The sequence below is a fragment of the Nyctereutes procyonoides genome, unplaced genomic scaffold, assembly GCF_905146905.1.
Source record: "Nyctereutes procyonoides isolate TBG_1078 unplaced genomic scaffold, NYPRO_anot_genome, whole genome shotgun sequence".
NCBI classification, from domain to species: Eukaryota; Metazoa; Chordata; class Mammalia; order Carnivora; family Canidae; genus Nyctereutes; species Nyctereutes procyonoides.
This window is the reverse complement of record NW_026575049.1, coordinates 33,054,346-33,078,012: the sequence shown is the minus strand read 5'-3', so window position 1 is coordinate 33,078,012 and position 23,667 is coordinate 33,054,346. Positions and strand designations below refer to the sequence as shown.

The following is a 23,667-nucleotide window of genomic DNA, read 5'->3' as shown; positions in this document are numbered from 1 at the left end:
TAGAATGGAAGCTCCATGAGGACTTTTTTGTTCACTATGCATCCCCAGCTCCCAGAATAGTCCCTGATACATAATATACCATCAGATTATTTATTGAAGATTAAATGACCTATGTTATGGCCATTTGGCAAAGACACTGGAATCACTTGACACATGTGAATTTGTTCGCCTTGTATGATGCCCATATGAAGCAAGCATTATATCTATTCTCCATTAGCCGGTTTGCTGAGCAGGGATGAACTTGTTCACATACCAATGGAAACTGGTTATATTTTCCCGTATTTTGAAGGGCCACCTTCAGAGTTCTCTGTTTAGCCTTCCTGCTCTGTCCTCTGATGGCATCACAGGGAAGCCCCACAGCATCTGACCATGTTCTGCCATCATATTGGTCTTGATTGGATAATTAACTCCTTCTCAACTATGAAAAAGTCCCATTCAGTCCAGTTAAAAACCTCCATCTGACATGGAAGTCAGAGCCTCTCCCTTCCTGAGGCTCAGAATTTACTCTGTGAAAGAGGGGCAAGATGTGTGCTCCCTCTGTCTTCTGACTTGGAGGAGGGTGAGAGAAGGAAAGTCAACAAGGGTCATTTTGATCATCTGGAGCTCTGTGAGGGCTCCTCCTGCCAGTGCCCTCTGCTGGGCTCATTGAAAGAGTCCAGATATGCATTTGGGGGAGCTCCACAGATCCCCAGTGGTTAAAGGAAGTGTTCTTCAGCTGACCTTCCCTTACAACAGCCACCCATAGGCTGCTCTTGCTCCTCCGTTGAGGATTCACCCGATAGCTCTGTTCTTGTGTTAGAGGGTGTTGACCAGCTCACTGCATACCTAGTATTACACTCTGGTTCTCAGAGACACCTAGTTGAGCCCCCACAAATGTACCTGGTATATGGAACAGGCTGAACTCAGCAGCATACACATAGAAAGTAGCTTGGCTTTGTTCTTACCATGTTATGGCCAAACCATCTTCCCTGACCCCTAATGGTCTCATGGCAGGTTTAATAACTTTTGGTTATTGGTTATAAGAACAGGCCTCTTTTCAATAATTTAGACTCTCTTTTAGACATGAAAGTCCAGTCCAGTGCTCCAATCAAAACTCGCAGCCTCAAATCCACTTGAAAACTCCTCCTTGACCCCCTCAGCCTTGACCTCATGTGGCCTGAGGACCTGCAGTGGGGAAGGAGAGAATGTGGCCTGACTTTCTGCTCTGCCCTGAACTTTTCCTCCTGCTGCTGGTGTCTGCAGGCTTGTCAGGTTGAGAAAAAAATACTTCCAAAATGATAACCCTAGTTTTTCAGCAAAGGCAGTAAAGTAAATTTTTAGAGAGCAATGGAACTGTACCTTGAAACAAACACAAGATCATAGGGATCAGAATTGGCCTGCATGTAACAGCATACCCAGCTAAAGTACCCAAACTTATTAATAGATGATTCTTGAGGCACCTGGGTGGTTCAGTCAGTTAAGTGTCCAACTCTTGGTTTTGGCTCAGATCATGATCTCATGGGTTGTGAGATTGAGCCCTGTGTCAGGCTCCACGTTCAGCAGGGAGTCTGCCTAAAGATTCTCTCCCTTTGCTCCTCCCCCCACTAGTATACACAGGAATTCTCTCTCTCTCTCTCTCTAAAATAAACAAGTAAAAAAAAAAAGTAAAAATAAACAAGTAAATCCTAAAAAATATAGATAATTCTTATTAACAGATGTTAGAAATATTTAGCCATGACTAATTACAAATGCAGCATTCACAGACTTTTTATAAAAATTAATAAAAATCTCAAACACATAGGGCTTTCTATGACCTGGCATTGGTAAGCATTTTACATATATCAGCCTCCTCCAAACTGCTCTATGAGGTAGAAACTGTTATTACTCCTATTACAGAGATAGGTAAACTGAGTCCCGAGGAGGTAAGGTAATTTGCCCAAGGCCACACAACCAGTAAATGGATGTGAACCTGGGAAATCTGGCTCCAAGAGTCCATGAACTTAAACGTATCTCACTTACCTAGAACATTGATTTGGGGGGTAGGGTGTGTATGTGTGGAGGTGGAAGGTGGATCTATGTAGGAAACAAAACAGTGGGTCTTTGGACTTTGATGTAGTCATTAGCAGCCACCTGGCAACCTCTTAGATGGTGGAATTTGGGAGTGAAGTATCAGCCTCTCTGTCTCTCAGGGCCAAGTGTGTTGGTCATCGCAGTTGAGAAAGGCCTTCTCAAATCTTGCTCCACCCCGGGGGTTCTGGGCACCGTTAATCCCACCACCAGTGTTTCCCATTCTGCTGCCCCCTCAACACTTAGGCTCACCCATTTATTAGATACTCATTTACCTCGTTCTGTTGTGGCTCTGGCCCTGTGTGGGCAGGTGGGAAGTGGAATGAAGAAGACAGTCTATCCTTGAGGGGAGTGGGCAGCCAAAGGAATATATCCTTATGTGAAACCACAGAACATGATGACAGACGTGCCCCTGAGCTGGAGTGACACAGTGGGAAATCACTGCCTCCTTGGGGGCAGGGGGGTGGCCGGCAGCTTTCAAGCAAGGTCAATCTGGGAGGAGCCCCAGTGCCATCCTCTCCCTGCCACAGTCCTGTGACATCCATGGAAGCTGAAGAGGCTGTTTCAATGCCACCAAATACCTCTTTCTCCTGTGTCACCACTGGTCTTTTGGAAACCAAGCAAAAACTCTACCTGCACAAAGATGGAGCATCTTGGTGCTTAGCAGCAAGCTAAACTTTTTCAGAAACAAAAACGGGGCCTCAAATCTCTAAGCCAGGAGTACCTCTCTCTGACGTACAAATGGATTGCTTTCCAAGTGTCTGTAACATTCATTGCTAAGAGGTTGAACGGCAAAAACATGTTGTCTTCAAACAACCTTTGTTGAAGTTCCACCGTGTGCCAGGCGTTCCCAGTAATGCCACGTGCTGAGTCCTGAGCTTGAGGATCTCTCACCGTCTCTGTGACCATGGACAGGTTCCCTCTCTGCATCTCAGTCCCTCCATCTGTCACACTGGGATCGAGGATCTCTACCATGTTAGCTGGGAGTACTTTTTAGTTAGAAACCATAATGGCAGTACCTCATGTACTCAGCACCCAGTCCTGGGAACTAGATTCTTGTTTTGTTCCCCTCTAAAGATGAGATGGTTGACCCAGGGCCACTGGAAACTTCTGGGTGAAGTAAATCCTGTAGACATCAGAAGGTGGATCAGTTAGGAACTGTGTTGGGGCTGTGGGTAAAAAAATGCCTGTCTTCATCCTCAAACAGTGACAAAAATGAATTAGTGGTTTTACTTTTCTTCATATAGAATAAGTACAAAAGATGATAACCGAACGTGGCATAACAGCTCTAGAAGAGCGTTGGGGACCTAGGTTCCTTCTCATTCTGTGCTCTACCATTTGTAGCAGGGGGATTCCAACTTCTGCATCACCTCACGGTCCCAAGTGGCTGCTGTACAACAAAGGCTATATTCCAGGCAGCAAGTGGGGTAAAGTGGGCAAGAAGAGAAAGGTCAGAACTCCAGCTGAACCAGTGGTCTTCAGGTGCTTTCTCAGAGCCCGGAGCAGTGATCACCCCCACGTCTTGCCTGCTGCCCTTGGTTGTCAGGGAAGCAGGAAAATATAGATCACTGGCTCTTGGGATGAACAATTAGTTTGGTTAGTGAGGAAAAAGGGATAAGCCATGAGCCATTTTATCCACATAAGGGCATTTTTAAATTCCATTATATTCTTTTTTTTTTAAAAATGAGATACAATTGACATATAATGTATTAGTTTAAGGTGTACAACATAAGGATTTGATATATATGTATATTGTTAAAATGATCACCTAATAAGCTTAGTTAACATCTATCACTGCCCATAGTTACGATTTTTTTTATTTTGATGAGAACTTTTTTTCTGTGTGTGATAAGGACATTTAAGGTCCCCTCTCTCAGCAGCTTTCAGATGTACAGCAAGTATGAACTACAAGCACCATGCTGAACGTGGCATCTCCAGAGCCGATTTATCTCACAATTGGAAGGCTGCACCTTTTGACCCCATTCCCCCAAACTGCTCCCGTGTGTCCTTTTATGTGTCACGGCTATGAAATGGAACCCAGGATCCTGAAACTGTGTGTGGAATGCTCTCAAATTAGGAGCCTATGGGAAGCAACACAGGTGGCATGACGTGATCACCTAAGGCCGTGGGAGGGTAACGTGATTTATGGTCCACACTGTCGAACTTGTCAGCAAGAGGCAGACTCATGGGTGGGCACTAGGCACCTGTGATGTAGTGGAATCTGAACACATGGACAGGCCAATTGGTCTCAAAACAGTATGTCCCGTGAAGGTTTGTCAATCTCTCAAATCCTCAGTTCCTCTCATGGAGTCTATAAAAGAGCAACTAGAACAGTGCAGGATCGTTCATCAATACCTATTGGTTACCAACACTCCAATATGAAGGAGTTTCATCTATTAAAGGGATTAGAGGTTGTTTGATGAGACACCCCCCCTTTTTTAGCTGAGGAGGTGAAGAGGTGGAACTGAGAGGTCTTCCCCAGGTCACACATGTAGTGGCAGGGCTGGGGCTGCAGGATGGGAAGCACTGGGTGCCTGCTGCAGGGCAGGGACACCAGGAAGCTGGGTTGACAGATGTGTGAATTGAATTTATTTATAGCCAGCCTTTTTCCCATGAGGACTTGAGGTAGTTGGCACTTTGGGCTGTGGGTGGCTCCTACGTGAATGTTTGGCTCCTTCCTCACAGCTGGCCATGCTTGAGCAATGCCAAGATGCCAAGTGTGTCCTGGGGACCAGCGCAGGGACAGCTGCATAGACCTGGAAGGGAGAGGAGACCAGAGATTCCTCCTGTTTTACACACCGGCCCTCTTCCCTCGAAGGCCCTCCCAACCTGCGCCAGCCTGGAGTTATGTGCACATGCCCGTGGGGGCACGGGGAGGATAAGGATGCTCCTGAGGCATCAGCCTCCTTTAGGAGTGGCCTCTTTCCAATTTTCGAAGAAAACCATTCAGTACACCCATAGAGTTTCCTTCAACTTTAAATTCTGGCATATGTCTTTCCTTATCTTCAGTGTCCACTGTACAGGGCGTCCATGTCACAAGGTCTGATTTCACCTCGGCTCCCACAGTCTGTTATTTCAGGTGTCTTTTGTGTCACACAGTGTGAAAAGCTCAGAAATCAGATTGTGTGGGTTCCAATCCTGTCTCCACCCTTTACCAGCCATGTGAGCTCAGATGGTTTCTGAATAGCCCTGGGCCCCAGGCTCCCCATCCACAGATGGGCAGGTGACAGCAACACGTGGATATTGTTGATATAATGACTGTCAAAGAGACTTCCTCGGCTCAGGGCCTGGTAAATAAAAACACTCAAAGCGCCTTAGCTACAGTTATGATTTCAGCTCACCAGGGCAACATTTCAGGGCTTTAATACAGGTTCTTCATATATCACCACTCACATCGATATTTCGACTCTTCCAGCTGCTTTTCCTTCTGAATAATTATGAGAACAATTGTTCTAAAAATTTCCTGCCTTGCATACATGCTGCCATCGCCACCCTCACCCGCTCTTGTTATCGCCTTCAGAGTTATTCTAGTTTTGACTTAACCTGTAGCTTATGTAACTCACCTCCTTCTAACTAAATTGGTGTGTGATGACTGTCTTTCCTCATAGTCACACACGTGACACATCATCCAGGCAGTCTGAGGACGATAGGGGGCTCACATATGGAATTTTGGACTTCTTGGAGTTGTCATCCACGATATGTCTAAAGGGGCAGCAGATTAGCTGTTAGCCTTCTCAGTCCTGGGGTTTTTTCCACACAATCCCGCATCAGTCCATACACATGATTTGAAATTCATTTCTGTCTCATTGCACTAGGCAGGAATTTCTTGTGAATGTTTGAAATTGCCCTTGGGGAATTTCCTAGGGAACTTGCAGTATCCTACCCCCATTGACCTCCCACCACCACTCCACTGCCTGGTGCCCAATAGGTGTCACAAAAAAACTGTTGAATGGTCAGAGTTGCACAGCATAGTGTAACTGCTCTGGCAAACGCCCATTTCAAAATGAAAGCATTGAGGCAGCTGTTTAAAAATCCTTATTGACACCACCAGACTTAATTATTTTTTCTTCTCTGTTAAAGGGGTTAGGTCTCTGTCAACAAAGGAAGTGAATCTGTATCTCACTTTCATTCTTAAAGTTGTGATGATATTAATCCCTTTGCCAATCTGCTGTCTCCCTAATCAATTTCTCTCTTGTGTTCACGAAATTGTGTATTTTAAGAGAAGGCACAAGACTTTTGCAATACATGGTTTCAAAACAACGTGTCATTGTACCAAGTTTCTCATTTCTTGCTATTTGAGTAGTCCCTCTTCTTTTCCTGCACCCAAATAACCTTTGAACTAAGACCCACAGCTCTTATTTTTAAACTGTTTTAAGCATACTTGACTTCTTATATACACATGAGTTTGTCTCCGTCAAAGTGTGGGAGGAGGTGCACTTATCCCATTACCTTGGAACTTCTTTTGGATCAGTTCTTGTTGGTGGCACATCTTTGCCTACTGAGGGTGGATTGAATTTTTGGAAACAACCAAAGCCTTTTTTCAGAGCCATCCCTGATGACTAAGTTTGGAGATCAAGTTGGATCAAGATCATAGAGTTTGAGGTCAAATCAAACAAAGTCTGTCTGTAAGAATAACGAAATGGAGTGGCTTTCTGGAGTGGCTTTCCAGAGCGGCTCTAAAGGTGTCCCTTGAGGCAACATCTAGAGAGGACGCCAGGGCTTTCATACTCGGTTAGTGGACCCTTTGCTGGCTCCTGTGCGTGCCAGCCAAAGTGAAGAACAGGAGAGACAGTGGAACTGGGATCTCGTTTCTCCCACTAGCCAGAGGTCTGTGAATCTGAGCAGCCTTGAATGGATGTAGATCTCAGTATCTCATCTGTGAAACAGGGATCTTCATGCTTTCCTCCAATGTCATTTTTTAAGGATAAACAAAATCAACGCTGTGTGTAAAACACCTCATCTAGTGCCTGGTCTTCGCTGCTGCTCGGTGGGTAGCATCTCCTCTTTCCCTTTGTTGTCTCAAAGGAGGGCAGTGGTTTGGACATGGCATTTTGGAAACATGTGCCTAAAACTCACATTTCTTAAAAAACTGCACCCCACAAAATTAGATCTGGACATTCGGAGTTTCCTTCTACCCGGAGCAATGTATTGTGGGCCAGGAAGAGAGCAGACAAGGGAGATGGATAACCTGGCTACCACCACCAAGAAGAATTCCGGCAGCTCTAGGGAGGGGAGCCGGGCAGAGCTGCTCTGCTTCCCACTCCTCGCCCCATGGAGCCCCCGGCCCAGGCCAGGCTGCCTAGGCTGAAAGGGAGAAGGGTGGGATTCCCGAGTAATTAAAGGGACTTTGCAAGGCTGGGATGTTGCGGAATGTTAGATCAGTAGCTAGAACAGCATGTGGTGTTCTTTAGGCAGGCTTCATTGAATCCATACAAAAAGAGAAAGAGGGGCTGCCTGCCGTCTGCTCATTTATCAAACAGCGAAACTCAGCTTTCACAGCTCCACAAAAGTGTTTGACTGTTTGCTGAGTCTTGCTCCAGAAATTAAAAGCTGAACAGCCTTCGCAGGGCTGAACCGACTCTGCATTTTGAGACTTAAAACTAAATTGTGCGGGGCTTTCAGATTCCGGGACCAGCTGATTATTTGGTGAAAAGAGAGGAGAATAATTTGTAATTTGTAGCCCATAAGAAACACTTAAAAAAAAAAAGCAGCAAACCCCCTTCCCACAGGTTTTTGTTGCGGCTGGAAGGAGGAGGTGCAATGTGTAACAGCCCTTTCTTTTGCTCAGAGTGGGAAAAGTCTTGACCTCCGTCAGTTTGGGCAGAACGTGAGGCGGTACCGCCGCGCCGCGGCCCATCCCCCCACCCCCCACCCCACCCCCCAACTCTGCAAGCAGCTTTTTCTCTTGGGGCTCAGTTTGAAATTATCTTTCTCCCTTTTGGAGGAGGAGGAGAGGATTTGGCCTCCCAGTCCTTCTAGATAAAAACTGTTTTCACCAAGAGAACTAAATCTTGTTAATGGCACAAATGTATTGTTCAGCAGGCCACGATAGACGGCAAAAGCCTGAAAACTATGAGTTGAATGAGGATCCTCCAAAAATCCATCAAAGGATAACTGTCAGTGAAGAGGATGGGCTAGAAGAGGTTGAGGATCCTGAAGCCAGAGGTGGGGTGCTAACAGGTGTGGAACCCTCTGCTGTAGCGCCCTGCTCAGCAGTGGGTCACTGTCCGGGTCACTGTCCTGTGCAGCCAGGAGAGTCCCTTGAGGTAGAGCTCTCACCACCCCCCCACCCCCGCCCCTTCTCCCACTCCTGGTTAACATGGCCCAGGAGGCAGGCCTGGGCGCACATTCCCTCACTCCTCGGCCCTGCTGCAAGCCTGGGAGGTTAGCTGGGCAAGTGTGTCATCCTGTTTTATAGACAAGAAATCCAATGCTCAAAAAAAAGGTCTCTTTTGCTTTTCACTTTAGCAAATTTTTTAAAAAGTGATAATCGCCTTCTACACCTCATGGAAAGCAGCTTGATGGTATCTTTTACAAACCTTGAAATGTTTCTCCCTTTTAATCAAGCAGCTTCGCACTTGAGAAACCATTGTGGGGGAGGAATCTCCAAAATGCTAGCAATAAAAATAAAAATCATTATGCAAAAGGTACTGCTTATAGCATTATTTACGTTAACCCAATGTCGGGAACAAATTCCTTGGCCAGCCAAAGAGAGATACTTCATTTGTTCTTTCATTTGCTGAATCAATGAATTAATGTACTGGGCCATACTACCCCTGCCTGGACTACACAGTGGCCTTTGATGATCTCCCTGCTTCCACTTTTGCCCCCTATGGTCACTTCACCTGGCAGCCAAAGCCATCCTTTGGAAAGGTGAGTCAGACTACTCCTCACTTTCCTGCTTGAAGTCCTCTGATGTTTCCCCAACTCATTAAAAGTAATAGCCAAAGTCCTCACAAAGACCTTAAGTCCCCATGTGAACTGCGCTCATCACCCTCTCCTAGCCTCCTGACCTCCTCTTCTACTGCTCTCCCGAGCTTCGGAGCTCCGGCCACATGGGCCTCCTTGCTCTTCCTGACACGTTTCAGACAAGCTCCTACCCCAGAGTCTTTGCACTGGCTGTTCTCTGGGCTTACAAGGCCCCTCCCCTAGATATCCACGAGGTTCATTCCCTCACTTCCTTCAGATCACCACTCAAATGCTACATTACTACTTAGCCCTTATCACCCTAAAAAAAAAAAAACCCGCCCCACCCCATTTCCTAGTCCCTTCACCCTGCTCATTTTGTTCCTCTTTGTAGCACTTATCTAAGGTGTTTTGACTTTTAAATTCATTTGGTTTTGGTCTTTTCCCACTAGATGTAAGCTTCTGAAACAAAGGCTGTTTCTGTCCCTTGGTGCCTAGCCAAATGTCTGGCATACAAAAAGAGCTCAGGAAATACTGGTTGTCGAGTGAATCCAAACTATGTACAACCAGTTGTGGCTGTTGAGGCTGCAGCTCATCAAACATGCAGGAGAGCAGTAGGAAACAGGTTGCAGGTCCGTTCATGTAGAGCCTTATAGGACTACACAAGGACTTGGTGGAGCTGGGAGGAGTGTTGACTGGATATGAGGATTCCATGGGCCATGTATGCAACTATAATCGCTTATACCAAACAAGTGGCTCAGGGAAGATTTTTGGAATGACTAGGTACAAGCTAATATTTCAAAGGTGAATAAATGTGAGACAGACAGAGGGCATGGGGAGAGGTTTCCAGAAAACGAGAATAGCCTATGGGAAGAGTTAGAATAAGAGAGAACACAGTGTGTTCACAAAACTTTAAAAGTTCTGTATAGCCGTGGGGACTCAGAGAGGAGGAGGGGATTGCTGAGCTGGAATGAAGGCAGGGCCAGTCCAGCAGGACCTGGTGGGTCTGGACTTCAACCAGAGGCTTCATACAGAAGTGGTTGTGGTGCCATGAGGAGACCATGGTCACCATCCAGGCATGAGATCCTGGCCCTGGGACTGGTGGAAAGGGAAAGATGCAGGTAGAGTCTGGGAATGTTCAAGATGGAGGGAGGATGGAAGCTGGTCATAGACTGGAAGTGGCAGGTGCAGTCATGGTTTGAAGAAGGGAGAACACTTACCTGGCCAGGGAATCAAGAAAGGTGCATAGAGGAGTGGTGTGCATTCTGGGTGGATAGGGAGCAAGGGTACAAATGGTAAGGAGGTGGGGATGCTGCAGGTGGAAGGTACAAAAGTATGGAGCCCAGCTCTGGGAAGCACTCTGAGAACTGGGCAGCACCAGGTAGTCTGTCTGATTTGAATGGAGCATGGGGCTCACTCAAGGACATTTTGAGAGCAAAGATGGAAGCAGAACAGGGAGTTGCACAGTGCACCCAAGCTCCAGAGGAAGGAGCCTCTGCAGAGTCAGCTGGCTGTGGAGAATTGTCAGAGGCCTCTGAGTAGACAGGTAATGATCTGGGTTATTCCTCGGTTACTCTAGCTGGGGACTCTGAACTATCTAAACAGAATGGCATTTGCTTACTTAGTATTTTTATTAAGCAGAAGAAATGTTTGCCAGATTTCCGCTTTTTTGGGTGCAGGTAGATTTAATCTAAGAGGAGACACCTGTAGATATCATCTGCCTGCGGTTGTCACATTCCCGTCAGCTGTTTCTCCTTTTCCCTAGGGTATTTGGGGACAGGGCTCTCAGATGCTGTTTATAGCAGAGGCCACAGGAACATTACCCAGAGCGTCGTCAAAGTGAGGAGATTTGAAATCTTCACTGAAGAGTAGATGGGAACAAGAGATCATTTCATTCCTCATCTAATGTGTAAATGCAGGAATACGACATAAAAGGGAAAAAATTGTTTTTTTTTTCTCTTTTTCATGCAGTGTCGGAAAGGGTGGAGTCTCTCCTGCTTCTGTCTTGGGTGAGGGTGGCGCTGACCACAGGGATGGTAAAACTGCATGTACTGAGCTGTACATTATTCGAAAGGAATAAGTAAAGCCCCCTCATCCTCAAAAGAAAGGGAAGGGAGCTTTAGGACACTTACACTTATCCAGAGGCAACAGTATTGTGGTGATGTCAAGTTAGACCGGGTGCCTTTGAATCCTAGGTCTGCATCTTGTGAGTGTGTGGCTTTGTGCAGGCTACCCAGCCTCTCCAGGCCTCAGTTTGTTCATCTGTGCAGGGGGAATAGCCATGGAGCCTGGACCATTGTAATGACTGAGATAATATATGTAAAGTGGTTGACACAGTGCCTGAACCAGGACTTGACCCCAAAGTGTGTGTGCATAACTCCTGTATCCTACCACCTTCCAGCTCGCCAGGGCAATGGAGACAGGAGCGTCTGAGGCTGTGTGGGAAGGACACGGGAAATGGGAGGGGGTCAGGGAAAGAGAGGAGTTCCTCGGGGATGAGCAGGGCACAGCGTGTGTTTGGTATTTCAGGCAGAGGAACAGCATAGCATGTGCCTGGAGCTCAGGGAACACAGAGGGAAGTAGTAGGATTTGAGGCGGGGGCACATCACAGAGGGCCTCATGGATGAGCCTGAGGAGGCTGGATGTTTAACCAGTGTAGGCAGTGAGCAGGCATCTAGCATTTGCAACGAGGAAATGAAATGATCATACTTGGTTTTTAGAAAGGTGGTGCTGGCTGGGCAGCAAGACCGGAGGGGGGCAGGCAGTTAGGAGGATGTGTCTGTGGTCCAGGTGAGGGATCATCATCGTAGGCAAGGGCAGTGGCGGGGGAGGGGGACAGAGAGAAGTGGCTGGGCTCAGTAGGTTTCTTGGTCAGCATCAGTAGGACACGGGGTTGCACAATGTTGGAAAGGATGGAGTCTCTCCTGCCTCTGTCTTGAGGGACCCTGTGGATGGTGGCGCTGGCCACCGAGATGGTAAGACTGCATGTATTGAGCCATACTTGATTCAAAAGGAGTAAGTAAAACCCATAGGCTAGGGAGGAATTCATAGGATAAATTGATCCATGAATTCACTGGCCCCATTCCACAACTCGATGATTTCTCAAGATCCTAGCACAGAGAATTTCAAATACACCAATTGTACATTTTATTGCCTCTTAGAGGTAGAACAAACAGCTCCTGAAATTTGTCCTTGCTTCCTGGGGGCTTTCTGGAACATCTCTAGACCAGAGTCTGTGGCCCTGGTACCTTAGCCTAGGGCCAGGACATTATGTAGGATGCCATTTGGATAAATGCTTATAAAGATTCAGAACTTTGCCCATTCTCTTCAATCACGTATAATAAGGCTTAGGAACAACAGCAACAACAAAATGCTTCTTTTTTATTATCTGCATATTATTTGCAGGGAATAGGCAATTATTTTTTTAAAGTAAAGAAAAAGACCAAGAGCTACTAGAACATCCTGGAAGATTTTTAGTGCCTCATTCAAGGTTATCTTGAACTTCTTTTGTCAATTAGGAATATTTCCAATAAGAAAATAATTTTCTATTTACAGAAAAAGTCGACCTTGTACACAAATGTTATACAAAAATCTTTTTTTTCTAGTCCCAATCCTACTATCCTAACAACTATACATTTTTGCTTTTCCTTGTTCCCTTTCCATTCCTATATTTGTAAAAGATATAAATTATAAGCATAGCATAAATGTAGTTTGAGATATGCTATTTCATTTAACATGATGTCATATATAAACTTTCTGTGCCATGACATAGTTTTTGTTACTACTATCGTTTTTTAAAAGATTTATTTATATGGGGAGCATAAGGGGAGGGACAGAGGGAGAGGGAGAGAAAATCTCAACCAGACTCCCCGATCAGCCTGGAGCCCAACCTGGGCCTCTATCTCACAACCCCAAGGTCAGGGCCCGAGACAAAACCAGGAGCAGGACTGGTATGTGCAACCAGCTGTACCACCTAGGTGCCCCTGTTACCATCATTTTTCATGCCTACATAGTGGTCTGTTGAGTGTATGTATGATCATTTATTTAGCCAGCTCCCTGTCATTGGACACCTACACTGTTTCCAATTGTTCTGTCTTATTAGTAGCCCTGCACATAACTTTTTCTTACTCCAGATTAGTTTCTTGGAATTCATAGACCAAAAATTATGAATATTTTGTGGTTCTCGATACGTATCGTGGAAATGCTCGGGGAAGGGTTGTACCAATAAACAGTGTCACCTGCAATCTGTGAGAGCTTTGGTCTTGCCACACCTTGGACAGCACATGATATTATCATTTTCCAAATGCTTGCTAATATCAGAGCGTTAAACATGGTACCTGCTGTATGGGAGAAATCTCTCAGACCAAAATGCAGAAAAACCTCTGCTCTTCCTAAGCAACTATTATGTTTTTACCTTGTGGGTATGGGGCTCTTATAACTGTATCGTATAGGATAGGTAGGAAACTCTGAATCCAAATCATAACCCATGTTTAACCAAAGTGAAGAATCTCTCTCCATCTCCTTGCTTTCTGTATTTTCCTTGGATTTCTATCTGTATGTCTGCAACATTCAGTGCTGTACCTTTGTGAACAGCTGCTTTGTATCTTGGCAGTGAAACCACTTCTGTGATGAAAGTCTGGAGGGTATTGTTGGCCAGAGGTGGTGAGGCCACTAAAACCATGGTGCGCATCATGGGGCAGAGTGCTTAGAAAGCCTTGTCACTGACCCCACTCAGGCCCCACCCTGAACACTGCATTTTCCTCAGGCCATAGCAGTTTGAGAGGGACATAGACAAAGTGAGAACCCATATCCTCAGCTTCCAGGACTTAGGGTGAAAGAAACCAGGACTGTATCAGCTACAAAAGTGATGCCCTTCAAGATTTCAGAGAATGACTGCATTGTTTCCTGCAGTTATCATCACTGTCAGATAACATTTTAGAGGCCCATTTTTATTTCCTAAAGTGGTATCTTCATTTTATCATATTAGATTTTCTAACCATTCTTATAAGCAATGCGTCAATGCATGGGGTTGTTTTGTTTTTTGTGTTTACCCATTTTCAGATGAGTAAAACCTGTCCTATTATTCACAGTGGAGACAGCTTCCTAATGTACAGAAATGGCCTAACTTCATTTCACCCATTCCAGATTCTCAATTTATCTCTGATTTGTCCACTTCCTTCCATCCCACTGATGCTGATTTAGTTGAGGCTACCATCCTTACCCTATGATCTGGCTGGGGAGGTATATATACTCCAAGGCCCCAGACATAAGAAAACCAAGCACAAAGAAGTTAAACAGCATGTCCAAGTTCAAATAACTAGCAGGGTCACAGTAAATGTCTGTTGAGTCAGCAGATCCATCAATGAGAGCATCACTGTGGATGGAAAAGGATGTGGATGGATCAGGAGAGACTCATCCCTCAGCTCTGAGAAGGCACGCTTGTGTTCATGCCCCACCAGTGGGAAGTCGGCAGTTGGGTCTCATCTCACGAAGGGCAGCTTGCAGGCAGGCTCTCTCTGACTGTGCCTGCCTACTTGGTGATGTACTAGAAGAGGAGAGAGCCTGGGAGAGTTTGGTGAAAAGAGAAAAGTCCCTCGAAGTAAAAGGGAAGACTTATCAGGACGATTAGCAGTGATCATGGATAATGTTCGTTGAGCCCTTACTAAGCGCAAGGCATTGTTGCAAATCATCTACATGCATTTACTTACTAGATTTTACAAGGATTCTCTAACGTAGGGGTTATTATCATTCCCATTTTACAAATGAGGAAACAGGCTGAGAAAACTAACCTTAACTAAATGTCCCCAGCTAACAAATGGCGAAGTTTGGCTCTCTCTAATCCAGGCAGCCTAGCTCCAAAGCAAGGAGCACTTGCATCATCCTCCACAGATATCATTTATGTAAACACCAAGGCCTGCTGGTTGTGTCTTCACCTTGGCAGATGGCATAGCTTCCAAATTTGCTGCAAATCCACATGAATATCATAGGCAACACTGCAGATGAGTCAAGCATACCCTCCGCTCAGGGGTTAGGCTTCCTCCTTCCATTCAGCAACACGGACTGAGCTCCTCGTATGTGCCAAACCCTGTCCCAGGTCCCTGGTCTCATGGAGCTTACTTAGGGGCAGAAAGAACGTAGGCATGCAGAGAGCAAGTACACAAGATCATTTCAGAGTGTGAAGTGAGAGCAGGGCCATGAGAAGGCAAAGGATTGCTTGTGCTACTGCCCCCTGGCTGGTCACAAAAGGCCACCGGGCAGAGGCCCAAATGTTGTAAGCAAGGGAGACAATCCTGTGGGGATGTGGATGAGGCGGCCTTCTGGGGAGAAGGAACTTACCTACAAAAGCCCCCAGAGGGAGCATGTCTGGTGTGTTTCAGGAATAGGGAAAAGAATTTAAAAAGCCAGCTTCACTGGGGTCTGGTGAGTAAGGATGAGTCACAGGAGAGGAAGACCAGGAGGTAAGAGCAGGGACCAGTTATAGAGGCCAAGGGCAGGTCTTCCTTCCAGGTGCCATGGAATCCATTGGAAGACTTTAAGCTGCAGGGCTAACACATTCTGCATCAACTGGGACTTGCCCTGCATTGTGAGCCCAGTGAGACCCCCTCAGAGTCCAGGGCCCCATAATCATTCCAGTGCTCACCCGCCCCCGCCCCCCAGCTCCAACACTGGTATCTTCTCCATGATCCCACAGACTCTCAATAAGTCATTGCAATTGAAGACCTATGTTTTCCCTTTTCTTTGAATTGATGTTTGTAAAACTCAGAATGACTGTGCCCCCAACTTTTCTCCATGAGTAACTAATTCTTGTGTTGACTTACAGATCATAAGGCAGCAGTTTCCCCAGTTAACCACCAGAAGACTCGGGACCCGAGGACAGTCCAAGTAAGCACCAGCAACCATTCCATCTGCAGAGCACACATCTCTGAGTCAGGCTTGAACCCCAGGTCTTTTATCCTGAGTCCAGTGCACAGGCCTGGCAGGAAATCTGTGCCTGAGACAGGAGCTTTAGACAGGACAGAGGCTGTCAGAAGGCCCAGGGCCATCGGACCCAGCTGCTTTAAGGAGTCTGATTTTCTACCACCCTGCCTTTAAGTGTTTTTGTCAAATAGTCTTGGCAATCACTTAAAAGAGGACTTTGTGGCTTTTTGGACAATCTCTAGGTTACTTGAATTGTTTTGCTGAGCAGACTTTCTACTCTGATAGTATCTGGTTGCCCAAGAGAAGCAACCTGCACCAATCTCTGCAAGGGAGATGGGGTGAAGAGGTCCAGCTAGACCCTGGTACACAGGGCATGTTGCTTCCCAGACATCAGTTCTATCAACCATCCAACCCTTATTTGCTTCACACTTTGTGTGATCTGCTAGGTGCAGATCACCTGCCCTCATGGAGCATATACTCTGGTGGGGAAAACAGATAAAAAAAAAAAAAAACCCTCAGATTGTAACAAGAGGCCTGTTGTAGATAATAACAAAAGGAGAGTGGCCTAGTTTAGAAAGGTAGCCTGGGAACGCCTTTCTGGAAGAGTCCTGAAAAGTGAGAAGTGTGCATCGACCCCTTTTCCTACATGTGAGTTGGTGGGAAGGGAATCTCTGCCTTCCCTGGGCAAGCTTTATTAAAATCTCAGTTTATAAGATTTGCCTCAAAGGGTGTTTCAAAAATCATTGGATGTTAACAGGTGTTCCGTGGAAAAGCTCTGTTGGCCACATAAGTTTAGCAAGCACAGAGTTCAACAGGTTCCTTTATGCAGGACTTCTCAGAACCTTTATTATATTGATGTACATAGTGACTCCACTAGAGGGTGCCTTATTATGTAGCATTGCTGAACACTTTGACCAGGTTGAGCAGCAGATCAGCACATACTGACTTACAAAATATTGACACTTGAAACAAAAACAAAAACAACCAAAAAGCACTTGTAAGACTTGAAACTAAGGGTTGGGCTTCAAAAGCAGCATGTCACACAATATCTCCTCACTCCTCTTGCCATCCCTGGGCAGCATTCCCATCCTCCGAGGGTGGATTTAACTTTGGAGCCAAGTTAGGTAAAGAAAGTGAGTGATCAAACTGGGGGGGGGGGGACCTTTTTGGTAAAGCTTTGAAATAACAAGACTCATTTTTTTGTGTGTGGCCCAGAAGCTCTAGGGGCAACCTCCAATGAGATTTACAGAAAATTTTGAACCAGGGACACTCCAGAGTAAATTTCTAATAATGTTCCAAGGTGATTGCTCTGAAGAACCAATCTCATCTCTAAAGAAAAGTTTGTTTAAAAATGAGGTTTCCGCCTTGGTAAGAGCGTAGAGTATGAGACCACCTGTCCTTATTTATTTGCTGGTTGGCACATGATGGGCAATTTGGTCCACATATGAGAGGGTGGTTGGAAGTATGTTGAATGCATGGAAATGAATGGGTCTTGGAAGTCACTGGCTTCAGTACATTGTTGCTCATCTCTAAGAGAAAAGAGTAGAAATAAACCACAAAAATAGATACATAGTAGAGACAGGGAGGGAGGATAGTAAAGATAGAATAGTACCATTTCCCAATCTTCGTAAACTTGGAGAAGGTTTCCTTCTGTCTACATGTGAGAACCTGTTTTTGGTTTTTGTATTCTTCTTTAACCCAGAAGTTGGTAAATTGGGCAATATCTTCTTTAAAAATTCGGTGGTGTCAATTTTAATGGTATCCCCTTCATAAGGACACCGCCCCCCAAGGTTGATCACACCTTCGACCAGTCAAAAGGTAACAAAACACTCTAGTCTCCAACCTGCCACTCAGCCTTATAGAGAAAATCCCTCCACAAATTTACCTTGACAGAATACATCGGGGGGTGGGGGGTGACTGGATTGTGCTGACATGTCCTACAGAACTGAAACAGAAAAACCAAGACCTGATCAAAGCAATAGCTTCTCTCCAATTGCTAATTTCAGCAACATACACTGGAAAATCCAGACCCAGAACCATGATCTAATCTGAATATGTGATCCCTCTCTTGATCTCAAGAGGTTGGGGAACTTTGTGAAGGTCAGAGAGGCATGTCCTAACTGCCGGGCCACCTGGATGGCACTCCGGCACTCCAGGAGCCAAACAGAAGCCATCCCCTCCCCCGTCTCTAGGGCGCCTCCCGGATGGGGAGGCAGTTATGACAGTTGGGAAGTAGAAGGTGCAGAAGACAGAGCAGCTCAACACAAACGAGAACTTTCTGATAACTGTCCCGACCCAAAATGAACTGGGCTGCCTTCGGAGGGCCTGAGTTCTTCATCCCAGGAGGCATTCAGATAGAGGCGAGATGCCCACTAAGCAGAAATATCACAGAATGGTATCAGCCGTAAGCGGGCAGGGAGAGGGGAGGTTATGTGTGCTCATCTCCCTTCCCTGAGAAGCCTCTCATGTAACCCAGTGCTTTCTCACTTGTATGATTCTGTGACTGCCACCAACCATATAGCTCCACGCGCAGAAACGAGTAATTAATATGTTATACAGTGTTTCTGAAAGCGAGGTTCATGAATTGCTTCCATTAGCATTGCTGTGCAATTATAGAAATCTACTCTAGACCTACTAAGTCAGAATCTTGGGCGGGGGGTGTGTGGAGCCCAGGAGTCTGTGTGTTGATGTTTTGTAGATGATTCTTAGTAGTAGTCAAGTTTGAGGGTTGCTGGCTTAGCCATTAAAGCACTTCAGAGGTTCAAATCCTGCTTCTACTCACTGGGTGATCTTGGGCATGTTACTTAAATTCCCTGGGGGCTAATAGTTAATTCCAGCCTTACAAGGGTTCTGTGAAATTAAGTAAGGTAATGTGTGTAAAGAGCTTGAGCACCACATTAGATGCTGTGATGAATGTCAATTTACAAGAGTAAATAATGACAGTCTCTACAACAGTTGGGGATCATAGAATGGGGAATGTAACCTAGGAGGTTAGTCAATCACAAGCTGGCATCCATCAGAATTGCCTGTGGTGCTTGTTCAGTGCTGATTGTTGGGCCCCACTTCCCCATTCTGAATCAGCAGGTCTGGCAAGGGCCTAGGAATCTGTATTTTTATTACACCCCATAAGTGACTCCCAAGTTTGTAATAGATTCCTGCAGTGTTTTCTGCTAGGTCAGTGTAATGGCTTTGGGGCCAAACAGACCTGTACTCAATAGCCTCTTCTAAACCGCTGGATGACCTAGAGCAGATTTCTTCAGCTTTCTTCCCTCCGTTTGCTTATCTGTAGAAAGACGTTACTAATTCCCATTTCATAGTAGTATTTTTCAAATTAATGTAGGTAAAGCAGTTTACAAAGTGCCTGGAATGTAGCAAGTGGTCAGTTTCTGTGGCTAAAATCCAAACAAAATGCAGTTTTCATCATTAGTCTTCATTGGAAACTTTGCTATTACTAAAGCCCATTTGAGTCAAAAGTTTCGGTCTTTTACCTTCAGTGCCAATGGAACCACTGCATATGTCTTTTTAGAGATACAGTTCTTACAAGACTACCATTAATTGATTAAGGAAAGACAGAGACCAAATGAATTCTTGCTGGTGGTACAGTTAGTAGTTGCAAACACACCCTTCTTCTTGGGTCTCTACAGAGCTCTGTACCTCTGAGATCACATTTAGCTCGATAAGAGATTAAATACAAATGAAATTTTTTTTTCATCCTCCCTTTATACTTTGCAGAGTATTTGACTTAACATTTTCTGGAGGAGGCAATTTTGGTTATTTTTACCTGCCTGATTGATGGCTGGCAACATGGAACTTTGGTTTAATTCTAGATTTCTGAGATGTCAAGTCTCACAGAAGTGTTAACTCTTCTAGTCCTGGGAGGATGGCCGAGCCATTGTTGGCCTTGGGCACCTCTGCCCAGGAATCCCCACCTGCTAACAGTGCATGTGGGTCTCTCTCTCTTCTTCTCTCCCTCCACCCACCCCTCCCTCTGTCTCCGTGGCCCAGGTACCATTACTACGGCATTGCGGTGAAGGAGAGCTCCCAATATTATGATGTGATGTATTCCAAGAAAGGAGCCGCCTGGGTGAGCGAGACGGGCAAGAAAGAAGTGAGCAAACAGACGGTGGCATATTCACCCCGATCCAAACTTGGAACGTTGCTGCCAGAGTTTCCAAATGTCAAAGATCTAAATCTGCCAGCCAGTCTGCCTGAGGAGAAGGTGACCACATCTGAGGTGTCGCTGGGAGTGGGTGGCTTCCCTTCCTCTCTCTTTCACACAACACGTACAACCTCTCTCCCTCTCTTTCTCTGTCTCAGTGCAAAATGGTGAGTTTAAAAACATAAAGATAGAGGGGTGCGTGGGTGGCTCAGTTGGTTAAGTGTCCAACTCTTGGTTTTGGCTCAGGTCGTAATCTCAGGGTCGTGGGATCGAGCCCCATGTCGGGCTCTGCTCTGGGAGTGGAACCTGGATTCTCTCTTTCTCTCCCTCTGCACCCCCCCCACCACACACACACATGCTCGCTCGCTCTCTAAAAAATTTTTTTAAATATGAAGATAGAAATCTGAATAAAATAGGGACTTTAGTAAGTGATAATGTATCAGTATCTATTCATTAGTTGTGAGAAATGCAGCATACTATGTAAGATGTTAACAATAGAGGTAATGGATGTGGGGCATATGGGAACTCCCCATACAATCTTCGTAATTTTTCTACAAATTCAATACTATGCTAAAATAAAAAGCTTATCTACCCCTCTAACTTATCTACCTACCTGTCTACAATGCTACACTGTCTCATTTCATGAAGGAAGAACCCTCTTGGCTCTAGATTGGGTTTTTTTCATAGGATACAGTTCCTGCAGAGGATGTGGTGAAATCATAGTCCCATAGGCAAGACTTTGTAGGTACAGTGAATCAGATAGTTTCGGTCATAGGGTATTTGGAGAAAATTACTGGAGCTACATGTCTCACGTACCTATTTTGACGCAGCCCCGTGCACCGGTAGATGTCGAGCTGCTGCTGTCTGCAGACCCCCTGGGAGCTGGGATGTGACGGTAACTGACATGAGTGCCGCTCCCAGGAATCTCACAGCCAAGGGGGGGATGGATGCTCATGCATAAGCAAACTGGTTTACATGAAATAAATGCATGTGTACGTTGTGAAATGAAGAGTATAAATGTTTTAAATCTAAGAACTAGTAAATTTTTTCCCCTCTAAGTTGCTTTTTAAAAAAAATCAACAAATTTCCTGTTTGATAGCTTTAAAATTCTTGGATAAATGAAGCTGAAGATGCAGTTCTTTTGCTGAGCGGATTCCAGATTTTTTAATGTCTTTTTTGGTGTTTTTTGGCAAACACCTCTTCTTATAAGTACTCACTGGGTTTTAACTTTTCAGTATCTTATCTGATGAGAATTTAATTAATATGCCCTACTGAACTCTACTATGGGCCAGACACTGTGCAAAGTGCTGGATACACGAGCATGAATAATATGCCATTTAAGTTTTCCCAGAGCCCGTGGTCTCAGGGGTGGAGAATGGAGGAGAGAGGAACCCATGCTTTCCACTGGACCACAGGGCAGGTGCCTGGAGGGAGAAACATGCCCAGGTGTCATGGGAACACAGAGGAGGAGCCCAGGGTCAGAGAGCACCACTAATGAAAGTTAGGCTTATTCGGGTCTTACAGGATGAGTAGGTATTAAGTGAATTTCATCCCTTCAACAGGGAATAAATGACTTGAAAATTGAAATTCCAAGGAAAGGCAGCAGTAATATATATTAATTATGCTTTTATTGTTGAAATCCCCCCCAATCCCCACAGGTCTCTACGTTTATTATGATGTACAGAACACACTGTCAGAGAATATTGGACACTGTAATAAGAGCCAACTTTGATGAGGTAGGTCAATAAGTGTTGAGCTGTGAATACTCTGTATTAAAATATTATAGTAGCAGGAGCTCCAATTTTGAGAACTCCCACTGGGTGCCAGACCTTTGGAAACCCCCAATGCACATGAGCTCATGTGATCTTTATGGTGATCCCAGGAAGCAGGCACGATTATTACCCTCATTTTACACATCTTCTGTGTGAACAGCAGTTGGTATGGCCAGCTCCTTGACCTGACTAGTGAACTGCCTCCTGCCTCACTGGCCTAGGAGGAAGATGGTTATTGTGATGCCCAGTATTACAGATTCAGAGAAACTGAAGGAAAGCTTTCCTACATTTTGTATTTAATCTTTTCCTGAGGCCCCATTTTATTTTCATTTTAAAATAGTACAGTTGAAGAATGGAGAGGAGAAACAAGAGAGGATGAAGTACCAGTTACATAACCAGAGAGACAATAAAATCTTCTTGCCAAAAATGCCATCCAAAAGAGCCTTCCAGGGGAATGGCAAGAAGCCATACATTTCACCCCGTAAACCTGAGGCCTTTCTGTTTCCAGAAAATGCCTTCAGGTCAAAAAAAAAACCCCAAAAACTCCCCACCCCTTGGTGTAGGTTGTGGACATTGAATTTGAAGATGATGCAGGCTCCCAGGGGGCTATAAAAACCAATAGGTATTGGTGGACAAGATTCTGGAGATTCCCTCCATGTGTGTTTTGGAGTGGGCGTGGTGTGCTCTGTAGGAGGAGAGGGTACAAAATGACGTAAAGCACAAAATGCTCTGTCTCCCACATTCTTCTACCTTTCTGCTGCTGAGTCTCACAGTGGTGAGCGTTTACTGGGGGCTCTGCTTACCTACTGGTAGAGAAATATTGTTGCTCCTGCTCCTGGCTTTTATTCATGAGATTATTTAAATCTCCTAATTCCTTGAGCAACCATTTAAGGGGACTTTTTTTTAGAGAAGGATCACTGCTTTCTCTCATGGTGTGGTTTGTTGCGTCTTGTATCCCAAAGATCACTGAGATGAGAACAAATAAAGTTTCATGTTCCATGACGACCATACTGGCTTCAGTAACAAATAACCCCAAGTCTTCATATGTTAGAAGTTTATTTCTCACTGATGTCACAAGCCAGTATGGATGCTCACGGGGAGGGCTGGTTGCTGGGTTAGGTCAGGGACCCAGCGCCTTCTCCCATGTGGCCATACCGTGCCCTAGAGCCATGGTATCCTCTTTGTTCAGTTAACAGATGGGGGAACAGATTATAGGGAAGACATACCTGCTTAAGCTTGTCAGCCCAGAAATAAAACACATCACTTTTTCCCGCATTCCATTGGCAAAAGCTGGCCTCATGGCCTCACCTTGATGCAAGGGGATCTGCTCCCTCACTCGGCAGCACCTTACTGCCACAGAAGAGGAGCTCAGAGCTCCAGTGGCCAGCTGTCCCTCTCCACTACACGTCACCACAGAACTGGTGACAGTCCCCCTTATGTCCCTATGTACTTTATTCATCTCAAAACTCTCCATCATCTCATTATACTTAACTTCATGCATGAATCCCAACACTTATTGGGCACCTAATGGTGCCATGCACTGCTATAGGTCTCAGGAATGGGGCAAGAAGTAAGACACAGCCTAGAGAGGGAAAAACAGGAAGGCACACCAGAAATTCGGAGGCAGAGTATACAGTGATGGCTGCAGAAACCTTGAGGAGGCTGAGCACTCCTATGGGGAAAGTGCCAGACTTGGAGCCCAGGCTCTGCCAGGAAAGCCTTTGTTGTTTATCCTAGAAATAAAGATAAAAATATCATCCCTGCCTATCTAGTGCAGAAGAAGATGAGACATTGCCTAGCAAAAGCCCTTTGTAAACTATAAAAGGTCATGGAAATGCTTGCTCTTATAGGTTATGTCAACAAGGG

At 45.4% G+C, this 23,667-nt stretch overlaps 1 protein-coding gene across 2 annotated transcripts in view; it reads left to right on the top strand.

Annotated features, from left to right (window-relative positions):
* RFX4 (regulatory factor X4) overlaps positions 1 to 23,667 on the top strand; it is a 143,835-nt gene that overhangs the window by 47,714 nt on the left and 72,454 nt on the right. The window contains exons 5-7 of one of the 2 annotated variants that reach the window (XM_055328706.1): positions 15,773 to 15,834; positions 19,876 to 20,089; positions 21,688 to 21,765. In XM_055328706.1, coding sequence (XP_055184681.1) covers positions 15,773 to 15,834; positions 19,876 to 20,089; positions 21,688 to 21,765 — 354 coding nt within the window. Of the gene's footprint in view, positions 1 to 15,772; positions 15,835 to 18,170; positions 18,266 to 19,875; positions 20,090 to 21,687; positions 21,766 to 23,667 lie in introns of those variants that run through there. The other variant, XM_055328707.1, reaches the window with a different exon arrangement.